General features: G+C 33.5%; 1 protein-coding gene across 1 annotated transcript; it reads right to left on the bottom strand.

Annotated features, from left to right (window-relative positions):
* Nucleotides 1-9,531: 9,531 nt before the first annotated feature.
* On the bottom strand, nucleotides 9,532-11,534 carry LOC122608829. The gene is made up of 2 exons (XM_043781909.1): nucleotides 10,503-11,534; nucleotides 9,532-9,702 (listed from the first exon to the last, which is right to left on the bottom strand). The coding sequence occupies exons 1-2, from the start codon at nucleotides 11,532-11,534 to the stop codon at nucleotides 9,532-9,534; spliced, it is 1,203 nt and encodes a 400-aa protein (XP_043637844.1).
* Between the last annotated feature and the right edge of the window lie 7,294 nt (nucleotides 11,535-18,828).

Genomic DNA, 18,828 nt, shown 5'->3' with positions numbered 1-18,828 from the left:
TCCTTTTGTTTGCCAACTTTGATATATAGTGCTATGCAACGCAACTACCATGTTTTTGTTTTTAGTGCGACACAAGAACTGATAAAGTCAAATAATTTATAAAGTCAAATAATTTATAAATTGAATACAAGCAAACTTACTTAAGTGCACACAATTTATTCCCGATAAAATAAACGATTAATACACTATAATCAGCGCGCACATTGCTACCCCGGTGGTAAATTATTTTTTAGAAAAAAATTTGCAAGGAGGAAAGGTGGCACCAGGTAACAATAACATATATATACCATGGAAACGTAAATTAACATACAAATTATTTTGATATTTAACAAGATAAAAATTCGTAAACTTTAATTATTACATGTGGCAAGGGGTGATGAAGGGTAAGGGCCTGGTTCGCTATAAACTGGCTCTGGGTTGTATACTTGTATCGGCATTTAAACTTGTATTTATCATTTTTTATGGCATATAAGAATTATAGAAATAATTTCCTGAAATAAATATAAAATTGCCAAGGTAAAATGGTAATTAATATTGTAACCTTTTGTATTTTAAAAATCAAATACAAAAATAAAGCTATATATTTTACAATACTAATAATAAAACATATGGCGGGTTGTGTCTTATATATATGTAAATTATCTTACATAACTTTTGATAATATATTTTAATTTAAGAAGAAAGCTATTTTACTTTATTACCATTCTACTATACCATTTTTATATGTAGATTATCATTTACATATGTATTTTGTCAATATATATTTAAATAATTATGTATTTTATTCTTGTAGCAAATCTAAAACTTATTAAAATTTATTTTCTCCTAACATCAACATGTATTATTATAAGGCCTTTGCTTATAGCAGTCCAGGGTGTGCGTCCCAAGCACCAAGGCTGACAGACGCTATAAGCATGGACCGTCCTTGTAGTGCGTCCTTGATGTGTAATTTCGAGTCTTAAAATTTATAACACGAATTACCTAGCGACTGACTACTACACACTTGTGGGTAGTGTACCCGTTCGTATGCAGTATAGTTAACTTGGTAAATCCGAGGTCGAACACAAGGACTTAATTAAGTAATTGTTTATAATAAAATGATTCAAATTAAAATGGGGTTTTGTGGCTGAGTTGTCACGTTGCAAAAGTTAGTAGAAAAGTCAGTAATCCCTCAGGATTAATCGGAAAGATTATGTTGGTTGTAATTTATGACTTAAGAGATTTAAAAGTCATCCGTCTTGACCTCGCTCAACAACATGTTTGGATTTCACATTAATGAAGTTCAAATTCAAATTAAGTTGACAAAGATAATCGTGACAAAATAAAGACACAAACTAGTACCACCAACGTTTGTAAAATCATTTAAATCACCTAATTAATCAGTTCCTTTGTAAAAGCTGGTACCACCAACGCTTAAAACAATTATCCTAACCAACTAGTTTGTTTGACTATCAAACTAGCAATTGTACCTATGTGAAGATAACGTGGTACCACCAACCGTTACACAACACGTTGACAAAATAACTCCTTTATTAAATGACATTCACTATTATACCATGAACCAGTGATAATTGTTTATAGACAAACAATTAATAGAAAATCACATATATATTCGACTAGTACCACTAACGAAGAACACATATGCCACCAACATCAAATAATATTTAATAAGGAATTAAATCATCAAGATCTTGACACAACGATAATTAAAATCAACTTTGAATTATAAAATCGTGCAATCCTACATATTGAATCACTACATCAAGACGAATGATGGAGAATTTAACTACTCATATTAAAATAAATAAAACAAACAAGAATGAAAGAAATTATTTTATACCAATTAATTGAAGAAAATTCGGTAGCAACAATGATTGTAATCCAATGCTGAAAAGATGAAAAGCCTAATAGCTTGTTTGCCTTAAGAATATTGAGAACACTAGTTATGCTAAGATAATCCCCAATAAAATTCGTCCTCAAAGCAGAACCCTAATCGTGTATATATATCAAAACAGCGTGTAACGGTCGTTAGTTGACTAACGGGCGTTATCTGGCTTCTCCCGGTGTAACGATCGTTAATGGGCTAACGGGCGTTACACGGCTTCATATTTCTCACGGCCGTTAGTGGACTAACTGCAAGTTACAGGAACTTTAGGATTTTCCTTTGTAACGACCATGACACCAGTAACATGAGTTACATGCTCCAGGATCCGTTTTCTTTGTCTTTCACTTGATTTTAACCGAATCCTTCTCCCATTTCTTTCATAGTTCATCAAAATCAACCAATTCATTCGTCTAATTATTTTCCAACCTGAAAACACTTAACACAACATCGAAACATCGAAAGTTGGATATAAAACTATAAAAATAACGAATAACTAGTTCTAAAGTCACGTGGGAAATGGTATAAAAATATTGAACATCAGTCCTTGATGAGGAGTCCCCCGGAAGAAGTTTGAAAACGCCAGAGAGGTGGGACCAAATGCAGGAGAGAGAGAGAGAGAGAGAATGTAAAGAGGTGGAACCAAGTTTTGAAGAAACTTGATTTATAGACAGGGAGAGTCTTGAAGGGAGTCCTGAGTGGTGTGATACTGACTTGGCAGGCAAGAAGCCAGATGACTCTCGTCCTTATAAGCAAAGGCCTAACTTAGATCACCGATTGAAGTAACAAACTAAAAAAGCAAAAACTTCAATGAGGAGTGGAAACTGGAAAGTATAACAAAGAAATTTACCGATAATAGTGGATTTCTTGTATGTATGGTCACAGCCACATGTGCTTTTATGTTGGCCTTTAAATTTGAGCATGTATGTGCCTAACTGCCTATACAATTATTGTACATGACATATTTGTCGTAGCTTTGATTGGCATGGTCCACTTTTACTTAAATTGCACTGGATTCCATGTGATTGGAGATGCATTCACGAAATGAATTAAAACATGAGATATTTTTTTTTTGAAGATAAATTTTATTCCAACGAAAAATGTGGTTGTATGGTATTGGTATCCACCATGGATGGCTCAACGTTCCCGAAGGGCCAGGTCAACTTAGTCCAACACATGTTAAAAAATTAAAGGGGCGTTTAGTCGGAGAAAACATCTTTGTTTTTATTTTTGTATATAAAAAAAACAAGGAATATAAAAAACGCTATTAAACAATAGTTTTTGAAAAAAGTTTTAAATAAAACAGAAAATATTGTTTTTCATTTTTTAATAGGAAATTAGAGAACACTTTTTTTTTTTATTGTTTTCCATTTTTCTAAACTTTAACTATGGAAAATGAAAATATTATTTTCTAAGGTTTTGAACATGTTTTAAAATTTTTATTTGTTTTTCAAAGATAAAGAACTCTTTTGAGTTTCTTGAAAATTAGAAATGAAACTTAAAAAACATTTTCTGTAAATTTTTTTCACCTTTTGGATTTTTGGTTTTAAATTTATACTTATGGAATAGGACGTCTCACTACAAGAAATTCGGGTTTTGGGGACGACAAATGTCGCCCCCAAATGTCACATATGTTGTCCCCAAAGCTCTTTTGTGACGACAGGCCATGGTCCCTAAAGCTTCGTCTCCGAAAGTTTTTCGTGACGACTTTTAGCGACGACTTCAAGTGGGCCCTACGGTTATAAAAAGAAAATGGAAAAGAAATTCGAAAACATTTCGCGTCGACATTAGCGACGCATGAGTCGTCACAAAATAAATTTAATTTCATTTTCATTTTGGACCTTTACATTCGTTTGTTATCTCATATGGGACATATTGACCCATGTGTGTTCGTAATTCGTATGAATAGGCTTATCTATTCTTTAAGCTTGTTTGTTATATGATGTGATCTTATTGGGCTTGTACATTCGTATGAATGTATATTTTTAACTCGTATTGTATTTGTTTGTTTTGTTTTTGCTTATCAACATGCGTCTAAATTTAATTGCACAATTAATATTTCTTTTATATTAAATAACACTATTTTTTGGAAGTTTTTAATTAAAATGTTCAAAAATATATTTGGGGGCGACAAAGTCGTCACAAAACTCGTCCCTAGAACAATGGCGGGAACTTTTCATTTAGGTGGGAAACGAAAACATTTTTTTTTGGAGGGAAAAAGATTTAGGGACGACTAAGTCGTCACAAAAGTCGTCCCTAGAACATTGGCGGGAACTTTTCATTTAGGTGGGAAACGAAAAAATTAAAACGAAAAACGAAAACATTTTTTTTGGGAAAAAAAGATTTAGTGACGACAAAGTCGTCACCAAAAGCATGGCGGGAGTTTTTTTTTATGGGAGGGAAAAGAAAAAAATGAAAATGAAAAAATAAATATAGGTTGTGACGACATTTGCGACGACAAAAAAACATCACTTTTTTCCCCATTTTTTGTCATTTAGAAAATTCAAAAAGAAAAAGCAAAATTATTTTGTGACGACGTTTGTGACGACAAAGTCGTCACTGAAACCCTTCTTTGACTTTCTTAGTTAGCTCGTTGATTTTTTTGTCGTTTAGTGGGGCTTTGGTGACGACTTTTGCGTCGTCCCTAAATCCATCGTCCCTAAAAGCCATCTTTCTTGTAGTGAGATCTTAAACTAATCCATTTATAACAATGGCTTTTTAATTGAATTTGTACAAATTTTAGAAGATTCTTAACCTTTTAATTTTAGAGTATTACAATAGGTCTATCGGATCAAGTTTTGAGGTTCCAGTGGCTAATTAAACTTCAATGTATCATCGGCCTTTTTATTATCATCTTGAGTCCATATATGGCACCATATTATTGGTACCTCTTACCAAAGCCATTACAAGTAGAGCAAATGGCGTAACATTTGGAACTGATATTTCTATATCTATAGTTCCTGGGTCGTTGCAGGCCTGCAGCAATAGCCGATAAACATGCATGTCTTGTTAGTATAAATTAGTAGATAAACTTGGTAAATGACTATTATCTTTTTTTTGTTTGGCATAAAAGACCATCTATCTGATACATTGTACTCTGTTAAACCATATGGTATTAATGCCTGATTTGTCTTTGTTCCTCTTCTTTTCTATCGACTCTGTATCATTACTATTATTATCTGTATATTCAAATCATCAATTTCTCCACAAAAATATTACTTGACAAGTATATGATAAAGTATAGGTCTGCGTACTTACAGTTATATCTGTGGTGATTGATACAAAATATGTGTACTTAAAAAGTTTACCGGTCTATTTTGTTTTTTTAACATAATTTATCATAAAAAATACAATAAAATAACATCGTAACAAAAAGTTAATAGTTATATATATTTATACTATATTATAAAATAAATTCACTTTTCAACTTTCAACATTTAATTCAACAATATACACATATTAATGCATAATGTACCATACATCAATGCATACAACTTTTTCTCTCATCCATAAATCATATTATTCCTCTAATTCTTTTAAAATTTTTTTATCTTAAAACCGTACATTGATAAATTATAAAAATTATATGGGTGTTCTTAAAATTTCATGCTCTTTCATTGGAGATGTCATTCGATATACTTTCGACGAATTTTTAAATCCGAGTGTGGAGCCCGTACGACTAAGGCATTTGATTATGACACTCTATGACAAATAACCTCTTATGACCTATCACACTTTATGACCTATCACCCTCATCATTTTACCGCCGCAACGCGCGGGTACTTGCTCTCGTAATAAATAATTTAACAATAAAATATCCAATAAAATGAAAGCACTTGGAAGTTATCAAAAATAAAAGTTGTAAACTTGATTGAAACTAGAAAAATTACCTACGTTACGGCGGTGTTTGAAATTCATTGACAAAATGTAAGAATCAGAAGACTCAAAATCAGTTACAGGAGTAGGTCCATTTTACACAAACTTAAAGTTGCAGATTATATTTAAAAAAAAGTATATGCTCTTTATGTGCATGATCAAATTAAAAAGATATTTCATTAGTTGATGGTAAGTTTTACGTTGGAAGTCTGGAACATTCATTTGTTTACAATGCATGACATTGGTAACAATATTCTTAAAAAGTTATTTTACAATAAGTTGTCCTGTGAGGTCCCATTCTTATTGTTTTAGTTTCTTGATTGTCCTTCCTTACCTATAGTAAATTTGAAGCGTATCATTTATTATATACGTATGAAGTAAAATTATCCTAAGGTGTGATTTTTACCAGCGAATACAAATTCGTCCACTTATCTTTTGCGGGTGGCAAAACCTTTGGGTAGGGGGTATATGTACTAAAAAAACTCATCATCATACGTGGGATACCACAATAACTACTTTCCCACATTCATGAATTCATGGAAGAGGCACAATATGAAAAATCCGTTATTTTATTTCATCTAATGCTCATTCTTTAGTAACAAACATTTCTCCATAAAAAAATTAAAGCAAACACTCAACAAATAATAAAGGTTCCTAAAAAAAATTATCCTTTTTATGTTAGGCGCTTACCAAGTTAAAAATTGAAATGCGATATAACCCAAGTTAAAGGCAACAAATATGAAATACCATAGGCAACGTGAACCGAAGTAACCATTTCTGTAAACATGTAAGAAACTATATAACCCAAAAACTGGCGAAAAAGGACAGACATTTTTTACATGTTTTGATTTTCCTTTCATTTAAACATTTCATCAAGCATATGGTGTGCTAATTGAGCTTCCAATATCATGAACCAAAATTACTATTTAACGATGAACAAAACTTAAATCATATATTATGTATTTACGGATTATGTACTATGCACATAACAAAAAATTTTGATTTGAAGAGATCAAGAAGTATGAAATGAGAAAAGAATCATGAGATTACCTAAGAATAGCTTTTGAGGTAGAAGAGTGACATCAATAATATCAAAAAGTAGAACTTAAAAAACCCAAACACATGAAGTGAGTGTAATTAGTTTAACAACAAAGAAATATATGTGTATCTAATAAACTAATAATGACAAAGAAATTAACTTCTAAGTTTCGTTAGATTTCATTAGTTTTTTACTATCGTTGTTAGAAACATATGGAAGGAAACAAATAAGCTAAAAGGGACATCATTTTCTAGATACTTCATCGATTATTAGTTAAGGCCTGTCCTTATCAGGGGTATTCTTCCCCTCTTTTTTCCCTATTTTTCTTGTCACGTCAGTTTTCCTTTTTTTTAGAACACCCAAAAAACACGCCCTCCTAATAACCTTTATTTCCCCCCTATTCTTTTAATATTTTATTATTTCTTTTTTCATTTATTAAAAGTGAAACAAACAACATATTTTATTAAAATTTCAAACATTACATTTATTGAAAATTAAAAAACATTACATTTTTTAAAAATTAAAACATTATATTTATTAATAGTAAAACAAATTAATGTGGACGGTAGTTTTTTGGGAGGTTTCAAACGTGTTCAATCAGAGCATTACGCAATTCATGGTGCACCCTTCTATTGCGTAACTACCCATACATCCGAAGCTGTGTTGAAACCCTTTCGGTCCATGTACGAGGTGGGAGCTAGGTCCTTTGTATCAACTTTTCTTCAAACACAGTGATTGTGCGTCCATTATCTTCAACTATAATGTTGTGCAGAATCACACAAGTTAACATGATACGTTTTATCTTGTTGACGCTGTATGGACGCGTATTTTGTTCAATAATCTCCCAACGACCTTGAAGCACATCTAATGCTTTCTCCACGTCCTTTCTTGCAGCTTCTTGGTATCTCTTGAACTTGGTGGTTCTCGGTTCCATCGGGCACTTGAAAGACTTCACAAGAGTGACCCACTCGGGATATATATATACAGTCAGCTAGGTAGTACCCCTTGCTAAATTGTTGGCCGTTGACAGTATAGTTAATTGTTGGAGCCATGTCTTGGAACAAATCATCAAATAAATCTAATTTGTTGAAAACGTTGATGTCGTTGTTTGACCTTGCAGGGCCAAAGTAAGCATGTCAAATCCATAAATCGTACGAAGGAACTGCTTCGAGCATGATTGTTGGGTAGCCTTTGTCGCTGCGGGTGTATTGCCCTTGCCACGCCACAGGGCAGTTTTTCCATCCTTAATGCATGCAATCAATGCTACCAAGCATGCCTTGAAAACCATGCACCTCAGCATGTTTACACGTGAGCCATCAAATATCTTATTCATTATGTTTTCTCAAATATTCAACATGATACAACTGTATAACACACCTACAGAAGTGGTCTAAACACTGATATCCGGTATCTTGTGCCATTTGTAAGTACTTGCCTAAGGAGTCTGCGTGCCTTATAACTATACGCTAGTTGGCGTATGGCAGAAATACATTTCTGGAAAATATTCAGACCGGGACAGCCTGAACAATCTGTTGCAGCTTTGTGAAAAAAAAAAGCAAAATGCTTAGGTAGGGGTTTAACGGCGTTAAAGTGGTGTATATCATTTACAATACAAAGAAACATCTCTTTGCGCATTAGAAATCTTCTTCGAAACATGTCAGGTGGGTAAGTAGGTTCAGGTGCAAAGTAATGATCATACAAAAGTTTAGCTGCAACAACGTGATCTCGGTGGATTTCCCTTCTTGTTAACTTCACTCTAGAACTTGAAGCTTCTTGATTCTGTATTTCTTCTTTGTCAAAAACAATGGCAAGACATGCGCTAATAACCTTGGGATTGAAAACAGTATTCACCTGCTCAACAGCCTTTCGTATTGGTTCGTAGTCGTCGCTTGATGATGATGATGATGCTGATCTTGACATGATCTTGACGTCACTTGATGATGATGATGCTCTTTCATTAAAGATGTCGTTTGATATACTTTCGGCGAATTTTTAAATCTGAGGGCGGAGCCCGTACGGCTAAGACAAATGACTATCACACTCTATGACTTATCACCTCCTATAACCTATCATCCCCACCATCCGCATGGATACTTTCTCTCGTATTTAAGAAAGAGCCATGTGTTGTTGAATAATCAATGCAATTGGAATACATGTACATCTCGTACAATTTTGGAACTGAAATTCAAGATGCACTATGATGCCATGCAATTGGAAGTGTCACTAAATCTTTTAAAACAGTCACTAAATCCATTTTAGTTGCTACCAAATGCACTATATATCTTTAATAAATTCCCATTACAATGAACTCACGAAAGTTAAACTGTTAAGCTCTAGCTAGATGAACTCTATGGCACCTCATAACTTGCCGATTATCCATTTATCTGAAAACTGTTTCAAAAACGGATGCGTTGCAATCAAATCAACGTCCTTAATTACTTCTGTAACAATATATGGCCGATTAAAAAACGACATGCCAAAAACAAAATGTTACATGATGACGCGAAACAAAATAAAAGAAACGAAACCACTAGACTCGGCCCAAAGCTGACAATTTCCTCGAAGTGGCATATTCTTTTGAAAACCGGAAAACAAACATAAATAATGATATGATCTCGATCGGTTCATTGATGAAGTTTCTTGTGTAAATGCCAATAACATATATATGCAAGCAACTATATATATATATATATATATATGGACAAGATGCATGATGGGTGAAAAACTAGCTTAATTAGTGTCTTGCTCGAAGCAGTTGGCCCATGTACGCTAGATGCCATGTCAACACCACCATCGTTGATACATTCAGTGTCGATGAGTAAGCATTTAGCCTCCGTAGCTGCTTCATTATAGTTTTCATCTGCTTCTTTTCCTTCATTGGTATCTTCATTCGTTCAACTATCAACTGCACCACCGTACGTTGACACAGGTTAAAGTTACATGCAGTTTCAAATATATCAAAATGCAAAATCATATATGTAAAAGCTAATTAATGCGGGATTATGCAAAATTTATTAATTTTTTAGTTAGTTAAAAGAAATAGAGATTTAGCTTTGAACAAATTGTGGGCTGCCACGGTGGTGTTACAATGGTGGTGGTCTGCCGGAGTTGTATGGGAGGGGTGGGAGAAAATAAAGTGTGTGTTTCATTAGTAGCTTTGATGGAACAGAGTAAGAAAAAGACGGCCAAATATATCACATTTGATCCTCTAGGTGGAACGTACAATTAAAGATCCAAATACCTTCACATAGAACTCACGTGAGGGAGTTATAATGACGCTAACTTAAAGATGTTAAAATAAAGAATCAACCTTGACCAATATTGTTCCCCGATTGCCAATGTCGTCATTTAAAAAACTTAAGGGCAAAAACTGCATTTCAAGACAAACCATAAGGAATAACTCGTGTAATTGTAGACTTGTAATTTTTGTGATCAACTTTTCTTAAATCCCAATACTGTTTGGGTATTGACATTATATCGGTTTTGAATTTCAAGTGGTATCCGGCCATTTTTTTATTGTTTCGGGATCAGATCACTACCGATATAGGTTCATATGGGACTGGGATTCAATGATTTGCTAGGTTAGACAAACTTTTTACAAACTATATATGTAACTTGTGAGGATCAACAAAATTTTGTTTGTAAGCTAGCTTATAATTAGCTAGGCGTAAAAATCAAAAGACTTTGACGAAATAATTACTTTACCTTTGTTGCTCGAGGCTCCAACAATAAGAGATTGATCAAAATCATGATAAGTGCACAAACAAGATTAAATCCTTGAAAGATCTCCATCCTATTAAAGAAAACCCCTTTTCTTCCATGACTCACAAGGTACCCCAAAAGAGCCGCACCTACACAATAAGCCATTGCCTTGAAATAAACCATATTTATCTTGTTCAACACCATTCCAAACTGTTGTTTAGGCAAGCATTTGCTCAATAAACACTTCGAAGAAAACGTCATCCATATCCCCATACCATAAGCAATCGAAAAACCGAATAAGTGACACCAACTTATAACGGATTTTATTTTCTCTAGTGTAGTTTTGAACATAACGTCAGGTAGCACCTCTTTAGATTTTGTTATAAGATCATTTACACTACTTTCCTTCACAGTCTCTAGTGTCTCTTCCACTTGTTCGACTCCTTCCACGATTTTCCTCGTAGCGTTCCGTTCGATATCTTCGCCGATTCGTTTTGGAGAATCGACAAGATCCCACTCATCCATTTTCACTACCGAATCTTTAAGGGATCCTTTTGCGCTTTCTCCAAACAACCCTAAAGTTTGTCCGATAACGTATTTAGGAGCCCAAAAAACGCCATCCATCCCCTTATCTGCAATGAATTTAACTTTCTCCATTATTTTCTTAAACAGATTTTTTTCCGGTACCGCCTCACTGGTAACTTCTTTTGCATCATCTTCTGAGTTCTCGGACTCATGGGTTTTACCCAAAAAGACGTTGTCTGTCGTCTTAAATACACTTGCAAGTTTACGCTTGCAAGTGTTGAAGAGTTTTTTGGGACTGACGAATAACCCACCAGCTTCGCCAGTCCCTGAACTCTCGTGTTCTGAAATGAACACTTTCGTTTCCCCATTAATTTCTTCTCCAAACTTAATAACAACACGGTGGCCTTCTTTTACAGCCACATGTTGAGAATGAGTTTCAGAACGAGACCAAAACGCTCCGTTCACTGGAGACGTTATTACAACAAATAAAAGAAACAAAAATATCGTCATCTTCATGGTCATGAATCAAAAAAGCTCAGCCGTTTGCTAGTTACGTATATATTAATTATTATTAGTGATCCCTTGTACAAAAGTTATTTAATTTAATTCCAAGGCTTGTAAAGATATGAATGAAAACAAACATATATGTGAACGTAAGATATATGACGATTTTTTCGACATCCGACGCGTGTGTTGTTGCATGCTTTGCTATATCGATATGATATTTGATACGTGGCTTTATCATATGATAATCTGTGTCATATTGGTCGAATGGAATTTTATGTTAATTTTTTTTTCTTCTATATGTTTTCCTTGTTTTTTAAGTCTAGTGATATACGGTGGTTGACAAATGTTGGCATAGCACCGATTTTGATAAGATTGACTTATTGGGAACTGTGAAACCAAAAAATGTTAGATTCTTTAGCTTAAAGTCAGTGATCATGTCATACGATGTCGTCCAAATGACTTCATATGTATATAGATAAAATAATTAATGGTGATGGATTGTATGCATGTGGAGGGGATTTATGAGAAGGATTTGAAGCATTTTGTCAAGTACGAGTATTTGTTAATTAAAAATTGTAAAATAATATAAATCCGGAATTAATATTTCCAGATAAAACTAACTAAAAGCCCGTAACTAAGTATTCCACTGTGTCAAAATGTACAAACAAAAACCGGCATTCTCATTTTCCGTTCAGACCCACTCGGCATTACCACTTTCGGGTTTACACATAGCATATACACATCACACGTTATCCACTTATTATCCAATCAGCCATTGTGACATTATATAAAAGCAGAATTGAACCTTCCAGTTTTAGGATAGAGATAAGTATCTTGTAATGTAACAAACTTTGAATGAATGTCTATAGTAAGAAATAACTAAAGTGGTGTGTATTGTATGTAAACAACTCAAAAATAATGTTTATTGTATGTAAGAAAATGTATTCAACCAATTAAAATCAGATAAGTGGCACCTCTATATGGTTGCCACGTATTTTTTCTTAAATACAATAAACATTTTTTAAAGTTGTTTACATACAATACACAAAACTTTAGTTATTTTCTACTATAGACATTCGTCCAAAGTTTGTTACATTTCAAGATACTTATCCCTTTAAGATATATATAGCTGATCGAATCTGAAATTGTCAATTCCGGTTTATAAAAGTTTTTTTTATCTTTTGTTTAACAAAATGCTTTTCGATTGTATCTGGTTCTTCAAAAATTATATTCATATAGAGAAGTTGAATCAAATTTGCATCTACATTCATACTCATTTGATTGGTCATTTACATCCCCATATCTACCATGTAAAAATACATGGATAGTAGTATTTATTTTCTTTTAAAAGTGGAGTCGTATATATATGTAAAATAAATCAACATCTAACAAGATGCTAACTAAAGTGTCCTACCGAGTACATGATAGCATTAAAATTACAAGGTATTAATTAACACGCCAATAATTACAGTTTTCATATACTAGTAGGCCGGGTACCTCGCGATGTGGCGGTGAATTTAACTAATGACCACCTGTTCAATGAGGTTTACGCGAATGAAAATTGGTTTGGCAACAGAATTAATGTAACTTTTATTGGCCATTTATTACATCGGAAAGGATTGCGGTGGCAGATTTAATAAACTTATATATATCTATAAACCCTTATAAAATATATTGACTTATTCTATTTTAAGAAATTCAGTATTTTTTTATACCCAAAATACCCTTATTTCTTAATCTTAATTCTTCTATACATCTAATCTATACTTTTATATTATTTAATAAATAAAACAACCTTCTCTTTAGAAGTTATGGAGGAATTATTTGAAATACTATTAAAGATTAAATTACAATATCAGTCATTTATCCAAAATATCTCCATTAATCTTTTATCAATTATCTTTACACCACTTATCTACACCACTCAACGCCACCTCCACCACCAACAGTGACCCCACCACCACATCGTCACCGCCGTATTGCGCGGGTACCGTGCTAATAAGTAAAAAAAAAAGTAATTATTTACTCAAACTGAATAAAAATCCGAGTTTAAGGTTCAGGTTTATATGAGTTTTCCTTCTATTCTCAAACACATCAAGTAAGTAATGTTTAAAATAAAATCAACTATGCAGCAAAAAACATAATGTTTTTAATTAAGGTATGGCCTTTCTTTTTTTTTTTTTTTTTTTTTCTTCCTTTTTTTCTTTTGAGTGGTAAAGTTTTAAGATAGTGGGCTCAAATTGATATTTCTCGATCATTGAACTAATGGGCCTTGCTTTTTCGACAGAGGTTAATCTATGGTTTTGATTTTTAAATGAGGTATGCACTTTTGAAATCTAGACAATTACACTACAATTTTTCAATGGGAAAAATTTCTTACTCCCTAATAAAGTAAATCCCCCAATTTATTTTCTAAAAATTTATACTATCGTAATTACATCAACCTACACCACTTGACACCTCCACCACCACCACCAATAGTACCATCACCGACACCATTAGATCGTCTTCCTCACCACCGCTGCCACATTGCGCGGGTACCATGCTCGTTCAATTTAATATTAGTATATTTCTTTAAATTCGAGCTTATGCAAGTCTTTACTTGGTACGTCCGCCCCTAAATATGTCTGATATAATAAACCGAAAATAGAGGAAGATTACAAAGGGTGAATAAGCATATCGATCGGGTTTATCATGGGAAAAGACCAAGCAGGCTTACAAGCCCATTAACTTTTTAAAGAGTTACTCTCGGCCCATGGTTCTTGATACAAGCCCATTTTTTCAATTGAACGGCACCAAAAAGAAAAAAAAAATTGTGCACGACACTTTCAAGGGTATCTTAGACAGATGATGAGAAATAGTACATTCCAAGGTTACCGAGCATGACTCAATGAGAGTGAGACGGACCTCTGATAGAGAAATTGTTTGCCTTCTAAATGGGCTTTTTTTGAACTTGTCAAATATGGGTTTCCTACTTGCCATTTAACTTATGTTTAGAGCAATTCACTACAAGAAAAATTTCTTTATTAACCATTTTACGTGACAACTAAATGTTGGTCAATAATAACCTTATCTAGTTACCATTAAAAAAAGTGGTTACTGAATTTGGCCATTAAACAAAATAAATGACCCAAAAAAAAATAAAATTATTTGGTCTCTAAACAAAATTAGTGACGGACCTTTAGTGACGAAAAGTAACCACTCAAAAATTGGTAACTAACCACAATAGTGACCAAATTTTGATTGTTAGTGACCAAATTTGGTCATTATGATAAATTAGTGACCAAATGTATTTCGTTATTAATTGACATTTTTCTTGTAGTGATTGGAAGTCCAAAACAAGAAGGGAAAGTGGAAGCATGACAAGAGAGAATGGTGGACCCCGCCAGAGACCGCCTCCTCTTGGACCCTACTCCAAGGAGCCAGGGGCATTGTTGGTCTCACGTGCCTTATGCATGCTTTTCGTCTCTAAGGTCATAATAGATTTAGATAGGCTTGCACTCTGCACTTTCAAGTCGATCTGTATAATGTCTTTTTTTGTGACAATAATGGTTAAACAACTTAATTAATTCAATTACACTATAATATCTAACAGTTGTTTAGGTTTTCTTTGTTTGGCGTGAGGGTAGTTTAGTTGGGTGGAGAGTTCAAAGTTATGTCATCTAAATCAACTGAATGCAATACTTATTCGTAGTTTTTATTGACCAGAATAGCTGGCATAATTATATATCGTAATCAAATCACAGTTTCTCAAAAATCTAATGGTTGATAATGATGACATGAGGAAATGGTTACAACAAGATATGTGATATATCAACGTTCGCATGAATATCAATTTGTATTAGTAAACCAGCCGTATACTAATTTTGTTCGGGAAGATGCGTTCCAATAATGAGATAAAGGTGATTGAAATATGAAGATAGAGACGAAACTAACATGTGTAGCTTAGAAACTAACAGCCGTATACTAATTTTATCAGATTCTTTCTATTATATATTTTATTTTCTAGTTTGTATTAAATTATTGATAAATCCAGAAGCTACATATAATGAAAATCTTATTGATGTTTTTAACTTTGTGTTCCAAAGCTACATATTTATGTTTTACTTCTTTATAGTAATAGTGTTTTTTGAAAAAAATTAAAAAGTAGTTTGCTGAACTTAAGACTTCAGTGGCATATTGGAATAAAGATCAGTGTTACTGACTTCTATGTTTTGTATTTTGGTTTTTATCATTTGGATTATTTTTGGTTTTCAATGTTGTGATATTTTGAGATAATTTAAATTATAGGTTCAGTTGGAAATTTGAAAACGTTGGAAGTTTATTACTCGTATTGCTTGATGTTTAGAATTGTTAACTTATGAATGACTAATAATGGGGATCCCCGATACCCACGGGGAAACCCGTTAACCCGACAGTTAGTTAGTAAACGGGTACCCGTCGGGTATGGGGGCAGGTCTGGGACGGACTTTTTTTAATCGGGTCCGGGTTCGGGATTACCAAAACCCGGACCATACCCGGCCCGTTGACATCCCTATATATAATACAACCTTGAAATTGAAAAATGTTAAATGCTAAAAACTAAATAATGGAAATAAATATCTTATTTTTAAATTAATTCTGCAAAATAATACAATTTGTTCAAAACTTCGAACAATGCACATTCAAAATACAGCTTCAACGCTTCTGGTTGTGTGGCCTACAAATTGTCACATAGTTCAATTATTGTTCTATTATATTATCCCTTTAAAATCATGCATGCACTAAAACGATAAAATTGGAAGCCAAAGCCAAAGCCAAAGTCGTTTGTTCCTCGAAAATCTTGTAGAAAATGAAATGAGAGGAGGAAGAGATCGAAGGACAGGGATTAGGGAATAAAAATGGTGACCACTAGGCAGCCTATGTACATACATGGTCCCACCGCTTGTTAGAACGTAGCGCATTTCCCTTCCATCTATATTATGTTATAAAACAAATTCATTATTGATTTTCAATATTGAAATTAAGATTTCAATATTAATTTAAAGTTTCAATAATGTACACATTTTATTGCATGAAATAACATATATCATAGCCATATTACATCAATAACTTCTCCTATTCACAGGCGTCACCACCACTACCACCAATCTCCGCAGTGTAAAGACCAAACTCGACTCGACCATTTTAAATGATTTTTTTTTTACCCCCACTGCGCCGCAGTGAAAAGTCTCGGACCTGCGCGAGAAAAACCCTACTGCGCCGCAGTGGGTTGGACACACTCCCACTGCGCCGCAGTGGGAGAAAAGGTATTTCTGAGTTCAAACAAGTTTTAGACATAGAAATAAACATAACAAAAGTAGAACTAGTTATAAAAGACAATGTACCAAAAGCTAGAAATTTCGGCATGACCCATTCGTAAAATCATCGTCAAAACTTGTTATGGATTAAGAGTTTTCCAAAGGTACATTTCAAACACAATCCAACACATTTCTAATACAAAATGACTCGATAGAAGTAACCAATCAATGTATCTAAAGCAACGTTACCCTTATCCGCATTTAGCTAAAGCAACCAATATCCATAAAGCAACTTTAACTTCAATCTTTACATTACTTAACTTTCTTCCGCACCCGGGACAACCTATAAAAAGGGTAAACAACTAAAAAGAATAAGCTAAACGCTTGGTGAATGCATACACATACAATCATAAACAAGTTACCATACGAAAGTGCATCAATTATAGCATATCAATTGATAGTCATCTCATTCATATCATTCATAATACTAGTAGGACTTTATCCACCTTCTAGTCGTAATCAACAATTTGGCTAGTAGGAATTTACCCACCTACTAGCTCATACAATCAATTTGGCTAATAGGAATTTACCCACCTACTAGCTCGCACAATCATTTTCAACATGGCCATGGATATTTTGGCTAGTAGGAAATTTACCCACCTACTAGCTCTTACAACAACATGACTAGTAGGAATTTACCCACCTACTAGTTCTTACAAACAATCAACTATGGGTCGAATTTACCCACCTATAACCTCAAATAACAAGAATATGATTATATGCATATACACTCACCTTATTTGCAACCACAATTGCAAGATGACCATAAAACAACGTATTTGCAATCAACCTATCAATTCACATTAAAAACACACATATGGTCATTCATCACGTATAAGGTCACATAGCCATAATCACTAGCATTCCAATACCCAACCCATCATTTACACTCTTATATTAATCTTGGGTTAGTTCACATAACATGTATCTCTTAATTTATTTTCATATGGTCAGCTCACTTTCAAACAAAAAGTTCCATTTTCATCATTTGACCAAGCTGTCTTCAAACGAGTGTAACTCAAGTTCTACTTACTCTTTTAACATGATTCCAGTGGCCAAATTTACATGACTCATATACCTACCTTTTATCTTTAGTGACTAATACGTGAATTGTCCTTCAAAGGTGACTTCTGGTCGTTTTAAAAACCAAAACTGCTGCTGTTAAACAACTTTGACCTTACTGACTTCAAATGACCATAACTTGAGTTCTACACCATATTTTGACCTCATTCCAGTGTCCACTTCTTCTTAACACATTTAGGTACATTTTATATTTAGTGACCAAGATATGAATTAACTTGCAAGAATGTTTTTTACCCGTTTTAATGACAGATACATAATCAGTTTTTGCTGAAAGATCAGCATGGCGCCCCTTACTTCAAAAATTCATATCTAGAGTTTTACTTCGTCTTTTTAACCCATTCCAGTGGCAAAATTTATTTAACACAATAAACTACATTTTCTTTTTAGGACTCAACAAGTAAAAATTCTGTAATGGGGGTGTTTAACTCGTTTCAAACTCAGGGACAGAATCTGTCCAACTTAGTTCTTACTAGTATTCATCAAAATCTATCATGCAACCCAATTAAAACCCTAATTTGATTAACTTACAAGAACCCTAATTCATATTATAGCAATTTACTCAATATAAATAAAACCCCCAAATTTTTCATACTTGCATGAACCCAAATTCTTAAAAGAAATCAATAATTGAAATTAGGTTATAAAGATTGTTACCTCAAGAACTCAAGGAATTAATCTTGAATTAAAATATCCTCTTTCTCCCTTTTCTCTCTTGGAATTCGGCCAGCGCCACCCCCAAACACAAACCCTAGCTTTTTAATTTTGATGATTGAAGATTATTATTACATTCTTAGAGGAATTCTTGAATTGTTTGGAAGAAATTGGTTTGATTTAGATTGGAAGAGAAGAATCAAGAAAGATGAATACATAATGGA

This window comes from Erigeron canadensis, chromosome 7, assembly GCF_010389155.1.
Source record: "Erigeron canadensis isolate Cc75 chromosome 7, C_canadensis_v1, whole genome shotgun sequence".
Lineage (NCBI taxonomy): Eukaryota > Viridiplantae > Streptophyta > Magnoliopsida > Asterales > Asteraceae > Erigeron > Erigeron canadensis.
This window is presented reverse-complemented; position numbering and strand designations above follow the sequence as displayed.

Coding starts and splice junctions, on each gene's coding strand:
- LOC122608829 (XM_043781909.1), bottom strand. CDS start 11,534: ATGACGATATTTTTGTTTCTTTTATTTGTTGTAATAACGTCTCCAGTG. Junction 9,703..10,502: donor TGGAGCCTCGAGCAACAAAG/GTAAAGTAATTA, acceptor ACGGTGGTGCAG/TTGATAGTTGAACGAATGAA.